Raw genomic sequence first — 24,133 nt, 5'->3', positions numbered from 1 at the left:
CAACAGAATAAATAAGAAATCTTATTTTAACCAGTAAAAGTATATAATGGTTGGTACAATTTCGAAAAAGAGAATAAATACCTTTTGTCCAGGAATGTTTTATAAAGACTGCCTTGGTGTCACACTATACAGTCAACTCTCATTATTAGAAATATATACACATTAACACAAGAATAATGTTTAATTTGCCAAATATTTCAGTCTGAATATTACAGACCATCTTCAGTGGCTACATTGGAATAGTTTTAAAAAACAAAGTGGAATATGAACAACTGATCATTCACACACGATCACAAGTATCGTTAAAAAATCAACTCTCATTATAGCAAATTCATAGGGACCACATGAATAGTTTATTACAGTCAATAATTTGGTATAGTGACTTTTTTTATCATGACATTACTATGATTTCCACGTATCGTAGCTTTGGTCTGGAATTTTCAGTAGTGTTATAGTGTACTAATTATAATGATGTTTACTACATTGAGAGAGAATCAACTGCACTTGAAAGACACCTAATCTGCCAAGAACTATTTTGCCTTCATTTATCTGTTTAAAAGGAATCTACCGAACTGATTATCAGTGTCGATCTTATTGGAGGGGGGGAGCTCTGCCTCCCTGACACCTACGGCACCCCCGAGTTCTGGACTGGAATGCCGGTTCTCCTTGAATTCTGATGACTCGAAAGGGGTTACTACAATTTGTAGACTGTGTTATATCGAAACTGCATTGTATAAGTACTGCGTTATACAAGGCTGTATACCCAATATTAATAAAAATCGCAAAAAAAAAAAATCATATCCATTTCACCAATATTCATGACCTTATCATCATCATCAATTTCCTGACATGTACCCTCAGGTGGTTTACATGATAGTATGGTAATACTGCATGAAGAGTTTACATCATTACTAATTTCCTATCAACAATTTTCCTCCAGATCAATCTGTTATCTGTCAAGACTCCATTATCAGTCCTATTTCTGTCTTCTAATGCACTTTTTACTATATCAATTCACCTATATCTTGGTCTTCCTCTGGGCCTTTTTCCTGCCAACCTGGAAGAGAACACTTGTTTTTGCTAACCTTTACTCTTCAATTCTTTTTAAGTGACCATGCCACTCGAGATTAGCTCTGCTAACACATTCGTGGATGCCAACAGTTCTTTCCTAACATCCTTATTTTTAATATGATATTGCCATTGATGCCATCTCTTTGTGCCCCCCTAATCTTTCTCAGGACTCTCATATCTGCAGTCTCTAGTCTTTGGTCAAGTGTTTTACTTCTGACCCAGCTCTCAGATCCATAAGTTAAAGTTGGTTTGAACACTGTCTTGTATACAGCTACTTTAGTGTTTTGACTAATTTCTCTTTTATTCCATATAAATTTATTCAGTTGACTTCCTATTACACCAGCTTTGTTGATTCTGTTGTCTATTTCCATATTTAATTAACGATCTACATAAAAAATTGTGCCTAAGTAGCTAAAATGTTTTTCTTGTTCTATAGGTTCTCCATTCATAATGCAGATGATATTTTCAATGTTTCTGCCTATTTTCATTGTTATTGCTGATTTTCATGCCAAATTTATTACAACAGTTATTCAATTTAGTCAGGGAACCTTGCAGACTTGTCCTGGATTTATTTAAAAGTATAACATCGTCTACATAAAGTAAAGAGATGAGATTAACATCTTCAATTTTGATATCAGGTTTAATACCACTTTCCTTCATAATGTGATCCATACAGATAATAAATAACAGAGAGAGGATAACATACATCCTTCTCTGACACCAGATTTAATATCAAACGATCTTCCTGTACTTCCTTCAGTTCTAGCTGCTGACTTACAATTCAATTCTACCTGCTGACTTTTTGCTAGCGAAAATAACGTGGGCCTTGTTTAACTGGGCAATGTCCCAGCCAGCATGAAATTCTGTCATGTTGTACCATCATTTTATTTGTGGTTTAAGCCAATATTGTCAGATAAATCCCAAATTGCCAGCCAATCTTCATTCATTCAGTATTCAGGTAGATACGTAATAGGATGCAGCACCATAAGGTGAGGATTGAACATTACGTCAGAAGCCTTGGTCGGTTTTCTGCATTCCTTTAAAGGCTATGTGGAGGTCTCCTCTCAGTTATACAGTTTTGACCCTTAACCACTCCTTACCAGCAATATAAATGATATGCGTCACTTGGAGTTAGCCTTAACGGGCATGTTATTTCTAAGCAAACATCAGTTGAAGACCTCATATGTCCAAACTACACTTTACACAATTCCTTCCATGACAAGGGTGGCATGTATGCATTTGTCAGACTGACATTGCATGTGAGAAAATACCAAACCTTGAACACATCCATCGTCATTTGATTTGCATGGACTAAAATTTTCACATCAACCTCTGTTGCATTCAATTGCTGTTTCTATCACTTTTGAGATTCTAATAATTACTCTGACCTCTTGGAATGTGAAACTTTCTCTAAAGTTTCACATTGGTTCACTTTATTGGAAGAAGTGATTATGAGTGAGATGTCACATTTCCTTCCAGATGGTGAGAGTGACCATGATGTGATACCTGGATGGTGGCCAGCCATATGAAGACTATTCTGAGGAATGGACATATGTGGAACTATGAGACCAGTAGTTATGAGAAGCTTAACAGACAGTTTTGAATAGCATGGAATGAGGAGATAAATGCTACCTGGGCACTGATCAAGTGATAATTAACAACATTAATGTGTGAATTCATTCGTTTATTCATTCTTCACCATAAGCGACTAAAATGGAAATGGGCCGAACATCTATCAAGGAGAGAAGATGTGCAATGGACCACTACAGTAACAAATTGGATTCCAAAAGAAGAGAAACGAGGTCGAGAATGTCCTAAAAGAAGGTGGAGTGATGAACTGTCAAAATGTGTTGGGAAAAATTGGTCAACCATTGCCAAGAACAGAGAAAGGTGAAAAGAACTGGAGGAGGCCTTCGTCCAGCAGTGGACAGAAAAGAGGAAGAAAAGAATGTGTGAATGCATTCTGAAGATCAAAAGGCTGAAAAAGGTGGGTGTCAAAAGGATGAATGAAGGGATTAAGCATTAAATCTAGAAGAAGAGGAAGGTAGTGTAGGTAACACAAGATGAATAATGGTAATAATCAGTTGCATATAGAGTAGAAAGAGCAGACTATGAAGGTAACTCAAGTAAGGACAGCAAAAGTGCAGTTACTATTATTATTATTCAGGACCTCCATGGAATCACAAGACTCATTGTGAGAGGCCCAGCCTAAAAAAATGCAAAGTATATCATACCACTCCTTTAACTAATTAATTATTCATCAGGCAATGCATTCCATAGTTCAACCACCCTCCATGCAAATAAAAACCACTTCTCATCCTCTTGCTCATGATTCCTTTTGCAACTTCCAGGGATGGCCTTTTGTCCTTGCTCCTTCCCCTATTAAGCAGAAATTAGTAGGGCCAAGAAAAATTCTAGAGTTTTTCTGATATGTAGCAAGAAGAAGGAAGAATGATGTTAAAGGATGAAGATGGTAGACTAGTGAATGCTGCCGAGCATACAACTGAGGTTATTCAGTGAACAATTCATCAGAGTGTTTCAGTGTGAAATCATGAGAAACTCAAGGAGAAAATGGAAGAGGATGACTTACTTGTAAGTAGGAAGTATATGAGGAATTAATGACAATAACACATTAGAACTTGATGACATGTCATTACCTACACCTTAAAGGAATGTTATAGAATGCTGGCAGTAGATAATGACTTGACATATCTCTTTAATACAAGTCCTGCAAAAGCAACACAGGTTCCAAGGGAGAAGAAAGAAGGTATAATTGTTCCACTTCACAAAAGTAATGAAAAGTATAAATTAAAAATACCAAGAAATTATATACAGGTATCCCTTGATTAATGCGATTAATTAATCCCTCAATGTTACCGCATATATCAAAATAGTATTAATCAAATATAATAATCAATAGTAAAAATTACAATTCGTCCATGATCGATTACTGTATTAATAATTCGTTTTATATGGTACTCTTTTAGGAAAGATAAAAAATGAATGCAAAGTAAATGTTTAATAAATGCTTGTACCTACATTAGTTACTGCAATTTTTTTATCAAAAAAAGTTATCAAGAGTTGTTTGAATAGTTTTATAGTTTTAGCTTTTTCTTATCAGCATAAATTCTATGAGGGCAAGCAAAATGACTCTCTAGACCTCAACAAACAAGCATTCTTTGATTAACATCTGGATCCATGTCCGTTACTTGCTGCTTAAGCAATTCTAAACTGCGAAATATTCCATCCAGTTCTTTGATTGTTATCTCCTTTGGAACCTCATCTTCACATTCCATTTGTTCGTTATATTCATATGCGCATTATTGTTCAATTTCAAGAAGATCATGGTCACTCAAATCTTTTGAATTTGAATCCAATAATTCTTTAACATCTTCTGCATTAACACCATCAAAAAAAGGTCTTCACCAATTGCCAGAATTTCTTCAACCAAATTGTTCACAGGATTTTGAAAACCACCTAGGTCATTAGCACATTCTGGCAAAAGGTCTTTCCAAACAGCTCTCATGCAGCTAGAAGACATTTGCTCCCACAAGTCATGAATGTTTTAAATTGCGTGTTTAATGTTAAAATTTTGTCCCCAAAATTCTTGGAGCGTAATCGCATTTTCTCCCATTGTTGTTTCTACTGCCTTTGAGAATGTCTTTTTAAGAAAATAGACTTTGAAAGTTGCGATGATGCCCCTATCTATGGGTTGTAGCAACGATGTATTTGGTGGAAAAAATAAAACTTTCACATTAAGAGAACTTGGATGACCAATTGCGTTATCTAAAAACAAAAGAGCTTTGAAAGCTAAGTTATTTCTCATGGGAGGAATGACGTCATCATGCTCGCAACTTTCTTTCTCTTGGCCAGGAAACACTGCTCGAGACTTGCATGCTTTTGTATGGTAAATTTAAAGGTGCGTTAAGTAAAACTCTTGCTGCATATATAAAGGGACTGTCACAATTAATTTCGCTGTGTCAATCAAATCCCACATTAAGCAAAATCCTGGTAAGCAAACAAGTTTGCACCTGAAGTGTTTTCAGAACTGAGGCAACTCGTATAAAGAAGAGGATGACTTCATATCACTTGCCTTAGTATCCCATAATGCAAAGCACAAATCCTTATGGGTATGTATAATGCTATGCATTATGGGAAGGATCACTACCCAGACCGGTTTTAACCTTTATTGGGGGTTTCATCAGTGGGAGCCAGATCCAGAGGTGATACTAAAGTTTAAGTAATGCCAAAGTCACAATTTCTTATATAAGTAGCCAAAAGGTGTCACACCTTATTATTAAAATACTCTGGATTAGAGATAGTTGTTGGAAGTTTTTCCACTTGGTTATACTATAAATTAAAGGTACCAACTCGTTTGCTTACACTTGGATAAAGGATTAAACCAGGTATATAATTTCTTGGTATCTTTAATTACTAAGGTACTTTGGTTTTCTTTAGTTTGTTTTTCACTTAGATTTTATTTTACTGGTGCTAGTGGTGGTTTCACCCCTACCAGCACTAATCTTTATTAAAATAAATATTAAAATTGCTGGTAGTGCAGTTAATATCTGCATTATGGGATTACTTCTGGCGATATCACAGCTGCCATTTTACAGTAGCTCAAATAAAGCATTTGCTGGTAGTGTAGAATTATTTCTGTATCATGGGATTATTTAATTCTCAGTCTTGTGAATGAAAATTTCTCTCTCTCTCTTACAAATGCAGAGGTTATAGTTCTTTTCCCCACCTGAGATAATGGTACCAATTCCTCCAAGGGTGCAAACTCTAGGAATTGAAATTCCTGGATATGAAGAAGCGCGATGGGTAACTAAGGTTTTAAAAGAGATAGTTGGGGAGCAAATAAGATTTATTCTCACATCCCTTATGGCAGAGGGAAATATTTAATTGTAGTCAAAGATGTGGAAACAAGAGATATTACAGGGTTTTACTTTTGAAGGCAGCAAAGTTATTCCTGTAATGGTCGGAAGCCAGGTAAAAACAATAAAAATCGAAAAATTTTTGATGGAACATACAGAGAACAGCAATGAAATTCTTATACAGACATTTTCAAAATGGGGTAAGATTAGTAATATGTGAAAGCGTTTATCAGGCAAAGATTCAAACTGTTTTTCTCATGAAGTCACCTTCACGATGGATATGGAGATGCTCGTACCAAATTCTGTCAACATCAGTACAACTTGAGTTATGGTAAACCATCATGAAGTACAAAAGCAGTGCCAGTGGTTCATACGATCACTTGGGTGGAAACTGCTCCAAATCTAAATGTTTCAACTGCATGAAGATCGGACATATTGCTAATCAGTGTTTCAAACCCTGTCAGAAATGCAAAAATTCTGAACCCTGCGTTAATACCCATCTTTTTATAACTTTTGCTGAGAGAGTGGGAGCACCGGTAGAGTCAATTAGAACACCATATATATATATCAGAGAAGCAGAATGAAGAGTTCCTGGATTTTCCAATTCAATCTAGTAAAGACAGCACTTTTAAACAAACTACACTTGGTAAAATCACAAAAAGTGTACAACCAAATCAGCTAGAAATTAGCCCCCAAACTCCAGATCAGCAGAAACCACTTTCCCAGTCAAATACTGATGGAACATATATAGTCGTGAAACTAGGTTCAATAATGAACCTAGTATAGCAACTGAACTGTTCTACAAGGAGAAACCGGAGAAGAAACAGAAAAGGAAGTAAGACAACTAAAAGAATTTAATATTCAGACAAAAAAGATCACCAAATCAGCTAGAAATTAGCCCCCAAACTCCACATCAGCAGAAACCACTTTCCCAGTCAAATATTGATGGAACATCATTTGAAATTATCAATAATGAACCTAGTATAGCAACTGAACAGGTACAAAACGAAATGCAAAAACATGAAACTGTTCTATAAGGAGAAACCAGAGAAGAAACAGAAAAAGAAGTAAGACAACTAAAAGAATTTAATATGCAGACAAGATCATCAAAAAGGAAAGATGAATTAATAAAAAAAATTGAGGATAAACACAAAAAATTTAAAAAAGGAACTACATCTAAAAGAAAAAGAGATAATAAAAAATGCAAAGATGGAGAAGGCTGTGGATCATCAAATGAAAACTCTTCAGGCTCAGAAGAGTTTATGGAATAGGAAGAACCTTCTCATGCTAATAAAGGAAAAGCAAGAGATACAATTAAAGAAAATATAATAAAGTTTACTGATTCAAAGTTTTCTCAGTACAATTATCACCTACATGAAAAGAAAATAACTAGCTTCCAAATTAAGAAAGAAATTGAAATAATGGAAAGCAACTGTAAAAAACTGGAAATCTGTTTATAAGAAGCAGGCTACACAACCACTCTTTCAGAGATTGAAGACTTACCAGTGACACTTCATTAAACATACGAGGATTACACAGGCAAATTAAACAAGAAACTATATGGAAACTTATGCTACGCCATAATATTAGGTTTTTATTTCTCCAAGAAACACACTTCTGCAGGTATAAAAATATAAAAACTTAAACAGACAGATATTCACTTCTTCCTTATTGGAGCTTTGGAAGATTTAACAGAGCTGGAGTAGGAGTTCTTATTCTTGGCCCCCTACTTGGATCATTCTGTAATATCCAATGGGATGCAGAAGGAAGAATCTTGACAATAGACTGGAAATACTGTGGATGTGTAATAAGATTTATAAATGTTTATGCTCCATCCAATGGAACAGTTAGACGGAAATTCTTCCAGGAATTGGAGCCATATTTATACGGTGGCCATTACATCATAGCATCTAGAAACTGGAATTGTATTGAAAACCCCACATTAGACAAAATAGGAGGACACCCCAGGAGTGGAAAAGTGGGATACGCACAGTTAAAAACATGTCTTGACAATGGTCAACTAGTAGACATATGGAGGATTCGCAATCCTAAACTCCAGGCTTACACGCACATGAATCTAGGTATTGGTACTCTTATTGATCGAATTTATATCTCTTCTTCCCTTATAAATAGGATAATTGAGGATAATTAAAACATCTTGACATCAACATGTCAGATCATAATCTAGTTTTACTTAAGTTCCACTGCATGGGAAAGAGTAGAGATCTGTTCCAGACCATGGAGATTTCCACCAAATTTTCCAGTGATCTTTTCAACCAAATTCCAGACCCTCTGTTCCAATTAGAATAACGTTGCCTGGAATTGGGATATGTGGTTAAAATTCAAACAAGCAGTAAAACAGAATATGATAGAATGGGGAAAGGAATAGGCTTTCCTCAAAAGGAAAAAAAAAGTTGAAACACCTGTATAAAGAGAGAAGCTGGTTCGTAACAAACCAAACACAATGGAATAGAATGTAGCAACATCATTAGAAACATTAACATTAAGAAAGAAATTTTAAGATAACAACACAGCAGCACCTAGCAGACAACCCTTCAGCTGCTTTCTTCAACAGACAATTCACTAAATTTCACAAAGAAAGGACTATCACTCAAATCTGCATTACTGGAGAAGACATGTCCACCACTCCAGACATCCTTGACTCCTTTCAAAAACATTACAAAAATCTGTTTGAAGACAATAGTACTGTTGGAAATTATAACCTGGAACATTAATGGTTTTCCCTGTTCATATCCAAGATGGGCTTGACAGACCCATTACAGCATCTGAAATTACCACAGCCTATAAATAATGCCAGACAAGAAAATTCCCAGGACCTGATGGTCTAGGGTCAGAACTTTATTGCGAGGCCTGGGATTTTATTCTTCCCATTCTAATTATACTATTCAATTGCTTTCTCTCAACAGGACACATACCAAGTGAATTTGTAGCAAGCCATACCTATCCTCATTCCAAAACCTAATAGAGATCACACATTAATCAGTAGCTGGAGACCTAATACTGACTACAAGATATTTTTCCGCATTATCAATAACAGGCTCAAAGTGGGAATAAGATATATAATTAAAAGCATACAGGTGTATGGAGTACCAGGTCAAGCAGTAGAATTTAATCTATTTCTGCTATGTGATCTAATGTGCTTAGTTAACGTGAAAAAGCAGTCGATGGCAGTGCTATCAGTAGACCTTACTCAAGCATTTGATAATTTCCGGCATCCCTTTCTATTTCACATCCTCCAGCAAATTGGTGCAGGTAAAAAGCTGCTATCCATTATCAAAGGAGACTATGCCAATTCAACTACCCACCTCCTAGTTAATGGGTTCCTGTCAGACCTGGTCAAAATTCAAAAAGGAGTAAAGCAAGGTTGCCCTCAGTCCACTGCTCTTTGCATTGGTTCTTGAACCATTCTTACAGGAAGTCAACAGTACGCATGCTGTGCAAGGAATAACAGTTCCTTCAACTATTACGGAAAATATGGTCAATGATATAGTGGGCACTTTGAAGGATAATGATTCCATGTATATATTTTTTGGTATTTCAGAAAAATTCAGCAAAATCAGTGGATTAACTACTAATGCAGACAAGACAAAATTAAAAGTTTATGGAAAGTGAGATCTTGGAGGCATTTCTTTTGGAATAACCCCAAAACCCCTCATTATACTTGGAATTCTCTTCTCCACTTACCCAATATTACCAGTCCAAGAACTTGGAAATGTTAGAAGACTGGAAAACAGGGCCATTCTCCTTTTCTTCTAAGGCCATAGCACTCAAAACCATAATCCTTCCTGCTCAGTTGTACATAATAAATATTACAAATATCACAGAAGTTGAAGAAAAACAATTATATAGTAAGCCTGTACCATTTTTTTTGGTTCAGCTGATACCAAGAAGTTGAGAAGGAATTTCTTCAACTATTAAAGAAGCATGGAGGATTTGGGCTTCCAGTTTTAAAATTCTGCTATTTAAGCAATACAGTTTCAAAAATCCATAAAATACTGCAGACTAATCAAACATGTGCAGACCTTCCCCTGTACTACCTAGGTTTCATCTTCCCCTGTTTGATTATAATGATTATAAAGGTTCAAAAGCTGAAATTGTTCCTGAATACTACAATACTTTGTGCTTAACTTTAAGATTGCTAAAACATGCTGGCATTGACATTCTTTCCATTAAAAAAAAAGTAAAATTTGGTATAAAGAAATCTTTAATCTCTTTCACCAACAAATTCCATAGTTGGGTACTGACAATAATACCATGTTTCACAATTTGTGGAAGTTCCAAGGGTACCCTAACAGAAGGGATCTTCCTTAGAGAATTGCATATGGCCACCCTTCCAGTCAATACCATCAAATGGGGGTACTTGAACATCGGAGATCCAATCTGTGGCATCTGTTACTGATTGGAAACAGTAGAACATGCATTCTACAGCTTCCCTCTTGCCTTGAGTATTTGTAAAACATATTATGTAATGTATTGGGCATTTCATTACTTACAACAGAACAGGTTATTTTTTTTTCAATATCCACTACCTGTAAGCAATGTGAAGAGAATTTTGATTTTTATAATTAATGAATTAAAATACCATTTATGGAAGGTTAGAAAGAAACATGGATTTGAAAACAAGCACTATGACATCCAAATGCTTTAGAATATTGTATTGTGGAAATTTTATTGTTCAGTCAGATGATTTTTGTATTTAGAAAGAGGCATTCTAGAAGATATCAAATTTATGACAAGATAGTGCAGAGAACCAACATTATGTAATATTCAGCAGAGGGAGACAAAATTCTGTCTATTCTTGCTATGACAGGTTTTTTTAAATAGTTCCATCTTCTTTATTCAATGTGGTCCTAGTCGATTGCAGGGATGACTGGAGAGAAATCCCACACAGAGAAGACCAACTCAAGGCAGTTAACTCAAATGGGGCTAACTACCTGAGTATCAGTCATCCTTGCACTTTAGTTTCAATTAGTCTTTTGGTTATAATAAATTTAGTTTAATCCTTTATCCAAGTGTAAGCAAACAAAGATTGAACCTGAAGTATCTTCAGGACTGAGGCAACTCTTGGTAAAGGTGGACCAAGCTCTCATTACTCCTTGTATCTCCCATAATGCAAAGCACATCTCCTTGCAGACATGTATAATGCTATGCATTAAGCGAAGGGCCACTACCCCCACCTTTACCGCAAGTTGCCTCAGTCCTGATGATACTTCAGGTGCAACACTTGGATAAAGGATTAAACTAAATTTATTATAGTCTAACCAAGCAGGAAAAAACTTCCAACATCTTTCTATAAATCCAGAGTAATTTAATAATAAGGTGGTACACCTTTTGGGAACTCGTATAGGTAAATATGACTTCTCCATTGCTTCTGCCTTAGTAACACCACTTCTGGGTCTGGCTCCCACTGATGAGACCTCAATAAAGGTCGAAACCGGTCTGGGTAGTGGCCCTTCCCATTAAGCATAGCATTATACATATCTGAAAGAGGATGACTTCATATTACTTGCCTTAGTATGAAGTCATCGCATAATGCTTTGCATTATGGGATACATACTAAGGCAAGTAATATGAAGTCATCAGCTTCTATGTACAAGTATCTCAGATGTGAATATATTTCAAAAACACAAAACATTGTTTTGCTTCCTTGGGAAAAGGATTAAAACCAAGTACATAATTTCTTGGTATCTTTAATATATATATATATATATATATATATATATATATATATATATATATATTAAAGATAAATATGTTATAAAGATATATTTTATATATATTTAACATAACATATTTATATGTTAACTATCTATATATATTTATATATATGTTAGAGATTATATATATATATATATTTATTTATTTGTATGCAGACTGACTTGGTTTATGAACATGTTCAATAATTTTAATGACTTAAAAAGAACATAGCATTATACATGTCTGCAAGGAGATGTGCTTTGTATTACGGGAGATACAAGGAGTGATGAGAGCTTAGTCCACCTTTACCACGAGTTGCCTCAGTCCTGAAGATACTTCAGGTGCAAACTTTGTTTGCTTACACTTGGATAAAGGATTAAACTAAATTTATTATAGTCTAACCAAGTGGGAAAAAACTTCCAATAGTCTTTTGGTTGTTCATCTACGAGGGTGGTCTGAAAAGTTCTCAGCCTCGACCATAGATGGCAACTTTATCGGCAAGATTTTTTTTGTAAGTTGATACATCTGTCATAAGCATCCATGTGAAATTGCAAGTTATTCTATCAAGTAGTTTGTTTTATAGCTATCTGAAGCAAAAGTGTTGTTTGTATCCCTTGAAATGGATAAAAATGAGTATCGTGCAGTTATAAAATTCTCTGTAAAAGAAGGTTTAACGGCAAAAGAAATTCATTTGAAGTTCATGGGCACTCTTCTCCTTCATTTTTGACAATTAAGAAAAATGGGCTTCCAAGTTTAAACGTGGCTGTACCAGCCTTGAAGATGATTCACATGAAGGATGTCCAAAAAAGTGTAACTTCTTTGGACATCCTTCATGTGGATGTCCACATGAAGAATGTCCCACAACAACAACAGAAATTACTGATCAAGTGCATGATATGGTATTGGATGACTGCCGAGTCAAAGTGAGTGAAATAGCTGAGACTATAGGCATTTCAAAAGAACGTGTAGAATATATTTTGCATGAAGAATTGCAAATGAAAAAGCTTTGCGTAAGATGGGTGCTGTGCTTGTTTACAGCAAATCAAAAACGCACTCGCATGAAAATCTCTGAACAGTGCTTGGTGCGTTTTAACAAGAATAAAACTGGTTTTGTGTGTCGATTTATTATTATGGATGAGACTTGGATTCACTATTACACACCAGAATCCAAACAGCAGTCAAAACAGAGGACAAAAGCCAGTTGTTCAGCGGCAAAGAAGACAAAGTCGATTCCATCAGCAGGAAAGGTCACGATATCAGTGTTTTGGGATGCTAAAGGCATTTTGTTTATTAATTATCTTGAAAAGGGGTAAAACAATAATGGGGGAATATTATTCAGATCTTTTAACCAGACTAGACAAAAAAATTCATGAGAAAAGACCCAGTTTGCAGAAGAAAAAAATCATCTTTCATCAGGACAATGCACCTGCCCACAAATGTGTTTTGGCAATGGGGAAAATTAAGGGATCTGCAATATGAATTGTTGGAATATTCACTCTATTCCCCAGATTTAGCTCCCTCTGACTTCTATCTCTTCCCAAAACTAAAGCTCTTCCTCACAGGTCAGTGTTTTTCTTCGAATCAAGAGGTGATTGAAGCTGTAGAGGGGTATTTTGCAGATCATACTGAGAACCACTACAGGGATGTGATAATGGTGCTGGAGCATCACTGGAATAAATGTATTAGTCTTAAGAGAGATTATATTGAAAAATAAAAATAATTTTGAAATTATGAATTCATTTTTTCATTGTTAAGCCGAGAACTTTTCAGACCACCTTCATATATGAGATTGGTGACAAAGGAAAACTGATAGCCTTTGGCTATATGATAATATAAAAGAGCCGAGACCTTTTCTCTATCTCTCATGCTATCTATCTGTCTTTTCTTTCTTCTAATACCCTCAGGCTCTCTTGCACCCCTATACTAACTACTGTAGACCTATGATGAGCAACTCTTTACTTTTTTACCTCAATAAAGGTTGAAATAGTCTGGGTAATATGGGTTATTGTGCACAACTTGGCCACATGGTGATGAGGATATATATTAGAAAGGAAACAGATAAGATTAACTAAGGGTAACTGGTCTTTGGAATAGAGGGTATAAAGACAAATTGAGGGAATGCAATTTGCAAATTCTCATGAATAGGCGGAAAACAGGATATGATTGAGACATATAAATGGTCAGGAGTTGTTAGGTTAACATGGAAGAAATTTTTCATAAAATGGGAGAGGGAGTAGAACAATAAAAAGGTCATTCCTGGAAACAGTATAAGGAGGTTGAAAGTTTATTTTTCACTTGGTTAGAGTATAATAAATTTAGTTTAATCCTTTATCCAAGTGTGAGCAAACAAAGTTTGCACCTGAAAGTATCTTCAGGACTGGGGTAAGGTGGTTTTGTACCACCTTACCACAGTCCTGAAGATACTTTCAGGTGCAAACTTTGTTTGCTCACACTTGGATAAAGGATTAAACTAAATTTAGTATAAGGAGGGCAAGAGCAAAGGAGTGATGCCAAGCAGGTTCTTTGAATGGAGAGTGGTCAGTGGAATTCATTGACTGAGAGTGTGGTGAATACAGACACGTTTAATGAGTTTAAAGCACAATTTTATAAGGAATGTTTGTGTGCATGTGACAGTGTGTACCTCCCCTGCACTGGATCTTTTGACTCCATGGAGGTCTGGAGTTAACAGTAATAATAATTTTCTGAATTCCCAATAGCCAAATGGTAAGAGCATCTCCCTTGAGAACCTCAACATTAACAACTCAAACTGGCTTGCCTGGCAGGGAATGCTGACGTAAGTGCTGTTAGCAATGACCTAATGCAGATAGTATATCTACCCACCAAAATATCAGATGATACTTGCTTACACCCCTGACCTTTCCTACAAGCTGTCCTTTCAAATACACTTGTATGTAGAAGTTTGCTTTTTGGTAACTCAGACTATAATCTCATAAAGTTTCTTTTACCGTATTTTTCAATAGATAATGTGCACCCCCCCCCAACATTTTCATCATGCCTTTTGATGTATAGATATAGGCAGAAAACAGGCACACACAGTGTGCCAAAAAATCCTATATAGTGCAGTTCAAGATTGAAGTGGTAGAAGTAGCAAAGGAAAAAGGGAATCGTGAAGCTGGTAGATTGTTGAGTGTTGGAGAAAGTAGTGTTCGTGAATGGCAAAATACTAAAATAGTCCTGATATCTTTACATACAAGGAAGCGTGCTATGAGGGTTTAAAGGTGCTTGTGGCCAACCATAGGAAAAAAACTGTTTGATTGGGTTGTTAGTGAAAGAGCTAGAGGTATCAGAATATCTACTGTCCGTGCGCTGCATAAATCGAAAAGTGTGCCAAAAAATCCTATACAGTGCAGTTCAAGATTGAAGTGGTAGAAGTAGCAAAGGAAAAAGGGAATCGTGAAGCTGGTAGATTGTTGAGCGTTGGAGAAAGTAGTGTTCGTGAATGGCAAAAGACTGAAAAGTCCTGAAATCTTTACATACAAGGAAGCGTGCTATGAGGTTTAAAGGTGCTTGTGGCCAACCATAGAAAAAAAAACTGTTTGATTGGGTTGTTAGTGAAAGGGTTAAAGGTATCAGAATATCTACTCTCCGTGCGCTGCATGAATCAAAAAGAATTGTGAAAACGATAATATAAAGGATTTCAAGGCCTACCCATCTTGGGTTTTTGGATTTATGAAGAGAAACAATTTAAGTGTTTTAACAATTTAAGAAATGGTTTCATTAAAGCAAAAGGGAATGCAGTGGTGTCCGGTAACAATGATTATGTCACCGGACATGACGATGTATCTTCTGAAATGGAAGCTGAAGAAATACTAAACGGAATTTTTAATGCAATTGATTCTTTCAATATTGAGTCTGATGAAGAATTTTTTGGATTTGAATAGTGTAATGTTCAATAAATATTAAGTAATACTGTTTTGTTATTACATTTGATTTACCTCTCATAACTTTCAAATGTATACCGCACAAGTTCATTTTTTAATGAATTCAGACTTTTTTGTATAGATAACCGCGTTATCTATCGAAAAATACGGTACTATAGAACATTCCTCACTAATTCAATCTCCTTCTTACGTCAAAATGGGATGACCTCTGTGGTTTCTACTCCTTCCATTCCACCCTAAACTATCCAAAGGTTTGGTCTTCAACAAGTGTGCTAAATGGCAGTGCAAAAAAAAAAAAAAAAAAAATCAGCATATCACCAATGGCTTTTAAGTTAGCCTATATTGTAGCTCGGAACAGGTGGGAAAAAACTCAACAAATTCAGTTCTGATTTTGAAAGGGCCAAATGCTGAAAAGTGTGTCCTGTTCAAATGCAGGATGATGAATACAACTTTTTCTGCCCATCTATATTTTCATCTCACTTACATCAACACTTGTCATTAGTCCAACACTTGCACTGATGACTAAGAAAATTATCTCTCCCCAATCCTCTCACTGCAGCAAAAACTGCTAATCCTCACAAAGAAATCAGAAGGATAGTTTCCTACCTTCTGTGCATAAACCTGTGCTTGAATTAACACCTATTCTATATTGTCTTTTCAGTTTTTCCTACTTGACTGGTATCTACCATGCATCATGGAAACAAGTGCATATTCAGTCCACTCCAAAAAGTGATAAACGTCAGCCAACAAACTATCATCTGATCGTTCTAACTTCAATTGTCTCAAAAATCAGGGAAAGGTCGTCAACAGCCAAATTCTTCCACTGGAAACTCATCTGTTAATTAATGACCAGTAATATGGATTTCACCAATTTAGCTGATCTTCTGGTTATTACTGTCCCACCTTTGATTATGGGTTATTATTGACATTTTTAAGGTATTTGATCCAGTCTAGCACAGAGGCCTCCTCATAAACTCCCATCTCATGTTCTACCTTCCACCTCTTTTGAAAGATCATTCTCAGATTATTCAATGTATCCCATGGTTGATACTCTCTTCAGATTTTCCCACCAAAGCTGTAGTACTGCAGGGCTGTGTTTTCACCTTTCTCTTCATCCTGTATATAAATGACTTTCTGTCACTGATCTCAAATTCAACTCATAACTTTCCTGGTGACAGAACACAGCAAAGCTATAGATAGGATAAACATTCTATAACTAATGCCTTAAATCTGATCTCTTTGTTATTCTTCAGTGGCTGGGAATTATAATAATGTTACCAGAATACAAGAAATAAGAAAACCTTATTTCTTGCAAAATAAAAAAATCTCAATTCACTTATTTTACTACCCTGATTGTCAAAAATGATCAGATTTCTCTTACTTACACCTTTAACCTTTTCTGGCTTTATAAACACAACAGTTTATTCAGCCCCCCCCCCCCCATAAAATGAGTGTAGTTTTGTACTTAAGACTACTTTTCACCTATAAAACTGCTAACACTATAAATTCCACATCTATCAACCTTGAAACAGTACTCACACATCTGCACATCATACACCTAAAATCTCCCTAAGAATACTTAATGCTATTCAGAAAAGGATAATTTGTAATTCTATTAAATAAGGACTCCTCTGTCTCTCACAAATTCACTCCAATCATTCTCACATATACATTCTGTTTCTGTCTTTTTTTATATATACATATTTTCATGGACAATGCTTTGCTGAACTGGCTACCATCATTCCTCCACTTTCTTCTACAACTGTAAGAACAAGAGTAGCTGCTGATGAACCATTTACTGTTCACCTTCAAACTTACTGAACCAACTTCTCTTCCTCCTTTTTCAGTAAACAAACATGCCACAGATTCTTTTTTCATTTCTACACTGACTCCCCCACAGCACTTATGTGTCATAAGTTCCTAAAGTCAATTTTAGAAATTGCACAATAAAATGCTACAGAACTTATCTCAGAGTCATTCCAGTTAGATTATTAACATTCAAAGAACACTTGACAAAGATGGCTGAAATTAAAACCCCAGAATACAATGACTACAATGCCAAAATTGTGAAGTGTGTTCACACCTTGCTGATTGACATTCATCTCTACCAAGTCATGAGATCTATTTCTCATGACTTGGTAGAGATGAATGTTACTAAGTAGAGATGAATATTACTAAGAGTTGAAAGCAAGTAAGCAATAATATCAATACCACCTTACTTGCTTTCAACATATTATTATTGATCCATTATGGTGAAAACAGTTCTGAGACAACCTGTAATATAAAAATTACTGAGAATAATAATTTACTCATATTCAAAAACATCTTTTACACTTCTATGCTAAGACTCAAATCTAGCTGACATGCATGAGGAAAGTGCTGTATAAATGTCAGATGAACCATCAATATCATAGCAACCTGAAAACTTTACTAGCAGGAACACACACACACACACACACACACACACACACACACACACACACACACACACACACACACACACACACACACACGATTTAGATGTCACTATTCAAATCCAACCACAAGGCTAAATGACTCTGACCTACTTAAGGTATCTATAGTCTATTGTTAAGTGGATTGAGACAGGTCATGGTAAATGCAAACCAGTGTTTAAATAAAAATGAATTCATTCTCCATACTGTTACTAGCACAACTCAGCTCAAACCACTAAAACTATTAATGACTCCTGGAACTTATATATGGACTTTTTTAATGTTAATCTGAAGCTTTAACACGAATTCAGAACCTAAATGTTAAAGTATGACATGCATATATATTCTGCCTATTTATTCTTATATTATTTTCTATATGCACCTGATTCCCTAAATAAACAGTAACATTTTTTTTTCTGCAAAGTGAGATCATCAAAAAAAATATAAATCATTTTTTATATAACTCAAATCAGCAACACATAACTGAAATGATTACACTTAACTGAAGTTATTATTATTATTATTTGTTAAACTTTTAAGTTATATTACCTTTCTAAAGCCTCTTCACATTCATTAACTGCTTTTTTAATCCCTTCATCATCATGATTCTGTCTTGCTTCTTGCACTTGTTTTGTCAATTTACGAAGTGTTTCAGTATGACGTGCAGCCATCTCATCAAATTTGCGATATGCTTCTTCTGGTGAAGTTTGTTGAGTAATGAGTGCATCAAGAAAATCGAATAAATACTGAAACAATAATATATAGTTATAATTTAAAATAACAGGAAGAAAAATAAAGGTAATGCAGAATTATCCAGTATAGAGTCTGCAATTTATGAAAGGATGAACTTCACCCTTTTACAATTTGTGGTAATAAAATCAATGTGATGTTAAATAAAATTAATATCTCTGAAAGGAAAATATTAATTCAGAAAAAAGGTAAACATATATTCATTTATATTTTTCATATTTCATATATTTTTTTTGTTTTACAGTTTATAGTTATGCAGCTTAACTTACTCAATAAAAGCAGATTTTTGTTTGATGAATGTTATTCTTGAAGAGAACAAAATTTTTTTTTTTAACTAGTGATCTGTTGTAATAACTGTAGAATGGGTGTGTGGTGGTGGTGGTGGGAGAAATGGAGGGGGTTGCTAATGATAGCCGTAGAATCGAAACCAAAAAGAGTAGTAGTAGGAATTCAGCAGGAGGTAGAAAGGGAGCAGGTGCAAAGGCCAGTGCATCTGAAGTAATCTGCTGTGTGTGAAAGAGGCAAAAAGGATAAAATATACAGTTGGTTGCTAATGGCAAGGGATATAAAGAGAGAATGCTCACATTCTTTGGTAAATTAGAATAATGAGTACTATGTAATTGTTATTGGGGACTTCAACCAGGGAAACATAGAGTGGAAGGAGGAAAACAAAGAGAATGAAACAGAACTGACACAACTGCTAAGATGTACTCAAGTTCAAGAGTTCTGGAGCTGGTGATGGTCAGATAATCCAGGTAGCCACATTGCATCCCATTAGGAAAGAGTGATCATGCAGTTTTGACTTGGAAGATTAAATAATAATATGTGAAGAATTACATACTGTTTAATCATCCAAGGTGATTATAAGAAGTGGAATGCAATGCCATGTTGTGAGAATCTGGAATCTGGAGGAGAAAGATGTTAGCAGTCTTTGGAGATGGTGTTGGATGAATACAGTATCACAATGTATACCCAGAGTCAGGAGCACAAATTAGGGAAAAGTTAGATTAGAGTGGCATCATTAAACAATAGTTGCTGTGAATAATAATGCCACTCGCCCATCTAAGATCACCCATTTCTATATATAAAGAGAAAGATAATCGGCAAGCATAAAAAGCAGAGACCAGCATAGCAAGGAAGGAAAAAACAAATTTTGAGAGGAAACAAGCAGGAGAAGACTAAAAAAAATCCAAACAGTTCTTTAGCTATGCAGTGAAAGGAAGAATGATCACAGAAGGATAAGAGATGTTAGCAAGTATAAGCAGATGTTGATGTCAGGAAGATAGCAGAAGCAGATGAAATAGTTGAGTAACACTTTGCAAAATTATCACTTTGCAAGGGCGTACTATCAAGATAGGTGCAGTATTGAAATAGTGCAGTGTCACATGATACTGACTGATACGAAAAAGACACAGATATACTGGAGGTGCTCAGAATATATTGCAGCATCCATGGGATAAGATGGGATATTGACCCACATATTACATAAATATGCAAAGGAATTAGCACAACTCTGACCAAGCTGTTTAATTATCTGCTCTGGTAAGGAAGATACCAATGGTGAGAATAGGATAAAATAGTTCTGTTATAGAACATTAGTATCTTCAGCAAGTGGTGGACAACATAATGGAGAAGTTGTTAAAAATTAGAATTCAGGAATGGGTGGACAAGAAACATGATACTTCGTTGGAGGGGGGGGGAGAAGAGCGTGAAGAGTAGGTCTTGGTGTAAAAAGTGAGTAAATTACCTTAGTAATTTACTCACTTTTTTTTTTTTATAATAAAGTAACAAGTGAGCTGGATAAAGGAAATGGCTCACACAATGATAGTGCTGAACTTCGTAAAAGCATTAGGATACAATAATATGTAGTTATAATTTAACATATCAGGAAGAAAAATAAAGTTAAAACAGAATTATCTGGTACAAAGTCAGCAAATAATGAACTCTGTAATGTAAAATGAAATAAATGGTGATGAATATGAAGCTGATGATATGGATAAGAGGATAGCTGACAAACAGATATCAAACAGATAACAAGCAGAAAATGAATCTAGGAGAAGGTGGATAATTAGCGGTGTATTTGTACTTCGGCTGCTGCTACTATTTAATTAGTAAATCAGCATCCAGTTTTTTGTTGATGATGCAAAACTGAGTTAAGCAATATTTAATGACGATGACATAGAGATCTGCAGGATGTAAACAGACTAGCAGTTATTTGTTATTTTGGATTTATGGCTGAAGCAACTCAGGCTACAGGGCCAATACATTGTTAATTGTATGTTCTAATAGCCAGTTTGTCTATTTTATGGGATGAAAAACCTAAGAAGAAAAATCCTAATAAAGGTTCTTCACATCCTAGATGGGACTTGAATCTTGAATGCACGTCTTTCCAACCAAACAGCACTGTCAAAATCAACTGAACTATGGAGGCTCGCAGACTGGCAGTATGGGCATATAAGATAACATCAACTAGTTTAATGTGGCAAAGTGTAAGGTCATGAATTCCAGTGTGATTGTGAACAGGGAGTTGAAGTTTAGAAAGTATACTGCAAAGGTGGCCAAAACAGTTCATCAGATTACCCTGATGTTGAATACCACACTGACAATTATTACAAATCTGGTCACCTAATTTCCTTGGAGATGAAGAAGTGAGTGACCAAGATTGTGCAAGATATATGGAATATCTCCTGTAAGGACACACTGAAGGCCTGTAGATTATAAATGTGCTAGTTGATAAATGGAAAAGGGAACATATCATATTAAAGAGATTTTACAGGATTGACACCAAAGAAATTTTTCAATACATGACAGGAAGGGAGAGAAGAAGGATTGCCCCTAAAATGTTGTAAGAATATGGTTAGCAAGGACACGATGACTAGCTTTTATGCTTGAATGCTGGTGAATGATGATAATTATAATTGTTGTTGTTAGTATCATTCAGGACCCTTATGGAGTAATAACAAGACTCATCGCAGGAGGCCTATCCCAGACAACAAAGTCTATCATACCACTCCTTGAACTCATTCATACTCTTGCCACCCTATTAGGCAATGCATTTCACAGTTGACTGCTCTCCAAGCAAAGAAACCATGCCACACCTTCTTGATCACAACTTCCAGGGGATGGCCCCTTATCCTCGTTCCTTTCCCATGTTCTTCTACCATATGAAAGAACTTCCCATTTTCAACTAACAGTTCTCAATCATATCACCTCTCCTTCTATCTACCAAACTTTGCAGTCCACATTTCCTCAGTCTATCCTCATAACTGACATTGTACAGAGGCAGATATCATTTTTGTTATCTGCCTCTGTACTCTTTCCAAGGTTGAATTATCCCCTTCAAATCCTGGAGACTGATAGTCCAGGTGTGGTCTCATCAGGGATTTATACAATGGAATCAACTCTTCTATCTCTGCTGGTCATCCATCTTGGTATTGCAGCAATCCTCTGTGTTACCTTCACCATCTTCAATATGTCTACTGAACCTCCAGGTTTCTATCAATCATCACACCAAGATCCCTAGCCTCCCTTACTTCCTCCTGTACAGTTCCTCCAGCAGAGTATGCAGTCTCCCATCAATGTATCCTAAACTTCAAGACTTTACATTTAGCTGAATTAAACAGACAACTCTCATTCATTTGCTCATCTGTCCAGCTTATTGAAATCCTTCTGATGGGCTACCATATCTGTACTATTACAAATAACCTTTCCCAACTTCACATCATCTACAAACAACTGGATATCCCCCTGTTACTAATAACTATATTCCCAATGGCAACACAAAGAACTTTAAAGACTTTCCAATTGAAAGTGAGGTGCTACTCTTATAAAAATTAAGCAGAATTTTTTGTCATGCAAATTCCTTTTTCATCCTGCAGATCATTCAAACTGACCAGCAAAGAAGTAACTTACAGACACAGAGTAACATAGAATGAGTGAAAATCAGACTTTTCTAAGTGGCATCTCTCACAAAAAATGACATATGTATTAAATCTTTTGGGGTATGACAACAATAGTATTATTTTAATCTCCCTTTTATACTTTTTTTTAATTCTATATTTTTTTATTTGTGTATCATTTTAACCTGTTGCAGTTACATTGCCTAAGAGTTTTGTACATTATATAAACAATGCATCTACACATTGGATTTATTAAAGTGGTACAGAGTATTAGTAGTCTGATCATATATGAGAAGATTTGTGAATGTTTTCTAGGTAGAAGCAGAAAATTAATGATAGATGGCACTAAAGATACAGAACTGGGAGAGGGTGTGATGAGATAGAGTCTGATAGTGAATAAGCCTGGGAGAGCATATTATTATTATTAACATCTGACTTCCATGGAGTCAGAGATTCATTGTGAGAGATACACACACTATCGCTGAGAATGCAATCAAACCATGCCTTAAACTGATTCAATGTGTCTACATTCACAACACAGGCAATGCATTCCACTCACCAACCACTCTCCATGCAAAGAACCTGCTCACACCCTCCTTACACAGTGTCCAGCAATGGCATCTTGTTCTACCCCCCCCACTCCAAATTCTATGAAAAATTTCTTCTATGTCAACCTGATAACAAACCCTGATTAGCTTATATGTCTCAATCATATCCCCCCCCATGCCTCCTCCTCCTCCTATTCATGAGGCTTTGCAATTTACATTCTCTCAATTTGTCCTCATACTCCACATTCCAAAGACCACTGACCACCTTTGTGAATCTTCTCTGGACTCTTTCCAATATATCCTCGTCACCATGAAAAACCGCCAACCAAATCTGTGCACATAATCCATATGAGGCCTGATCAAGACCTTATACAACGACATCATAACCTCTTTATTTCTGCATATCAGGGTTCTCCGCATCACTGCCATTATCCAATGTGACATCTTCACAACTTGTGCAATGTGGCCACAGAATTTCAAGTCCTTGTCTACCACCACTCCCAGATCTCTCATCTCCTCTACCTCCTTTAAAGTTTCCTCACCCAGCGTACAGATTTATTAATGTTACAGACTTATGTAGAAAAGCATAGTACTTGCTGCTTTTGTTATCTTCAGAATGTCAGTGAAAGTGAAGAATTTTCATTCATTATTACTGTGTTGCAGTTCATGTTGAATTCTGAGAGCTGTGCATACTTCTTATATGTAATTGACATCTGATTTGATTTCAAGTGTGAATTTTTGTCAGCTTCCTTTCAAAGCCACTGGCCTTTGTTATAAAAAGTTAAAATATATTCTCTACTTTATATGCATTATGTATATGAGAAAGAGAGAAACAACATCACACTTCTACACACAAATCACACATGGTAAGGCTTTTAAATTTAATATATTTTCTTTAATGTATGCAAGGAATAA

At 35.6% G+C, this 24,133-nt stretch overlaps 1 protein-coding gene across 1 annotated transcript in view; it reads right to left on the bottom strand.

The window, feature by feature from the left end:
- The window catches only part of Ttc30 (tetratricopeptide repeat domain 30), a 232,626-nt gene that overhangs the window by 53,756 nt on the left and 154,737 nt on the right, over positions 1 to 24,133 (bottom strand). Inside the window, exon 11 of the mRNA XM_090397606.1 lies at positions 18,571 to 18,767. Within this exon, the coding sequence (XP_090253732.1) occupies positions 18,571 to 18,767 (197 nt within the window). The remainder of the gene's footprint in view (positions 1 to 18,570; positions 18,768 to 24,133) is intronic.

This window comes from Typopeltis vanoorti, chromosome 9, assembly GCF_054136105.1.
Source record: "Typopeltis vanoorti isolate ZY-2024b chromosome 9, IOZ_Tvanoo_1.0, whole genome shotgun sequence".
Taxonomy (NCBI): Eukaryota; Metazoa; Arthropoda; class Arachnida; order Uropygi; family Thelyphonidae; genus Typopeltis; species Typopeltis vanoorti.
Note: the sequence above shows the minus strand (reverse complement) of the source record. Positions and strands in the feature narration are given on the sequence as shown.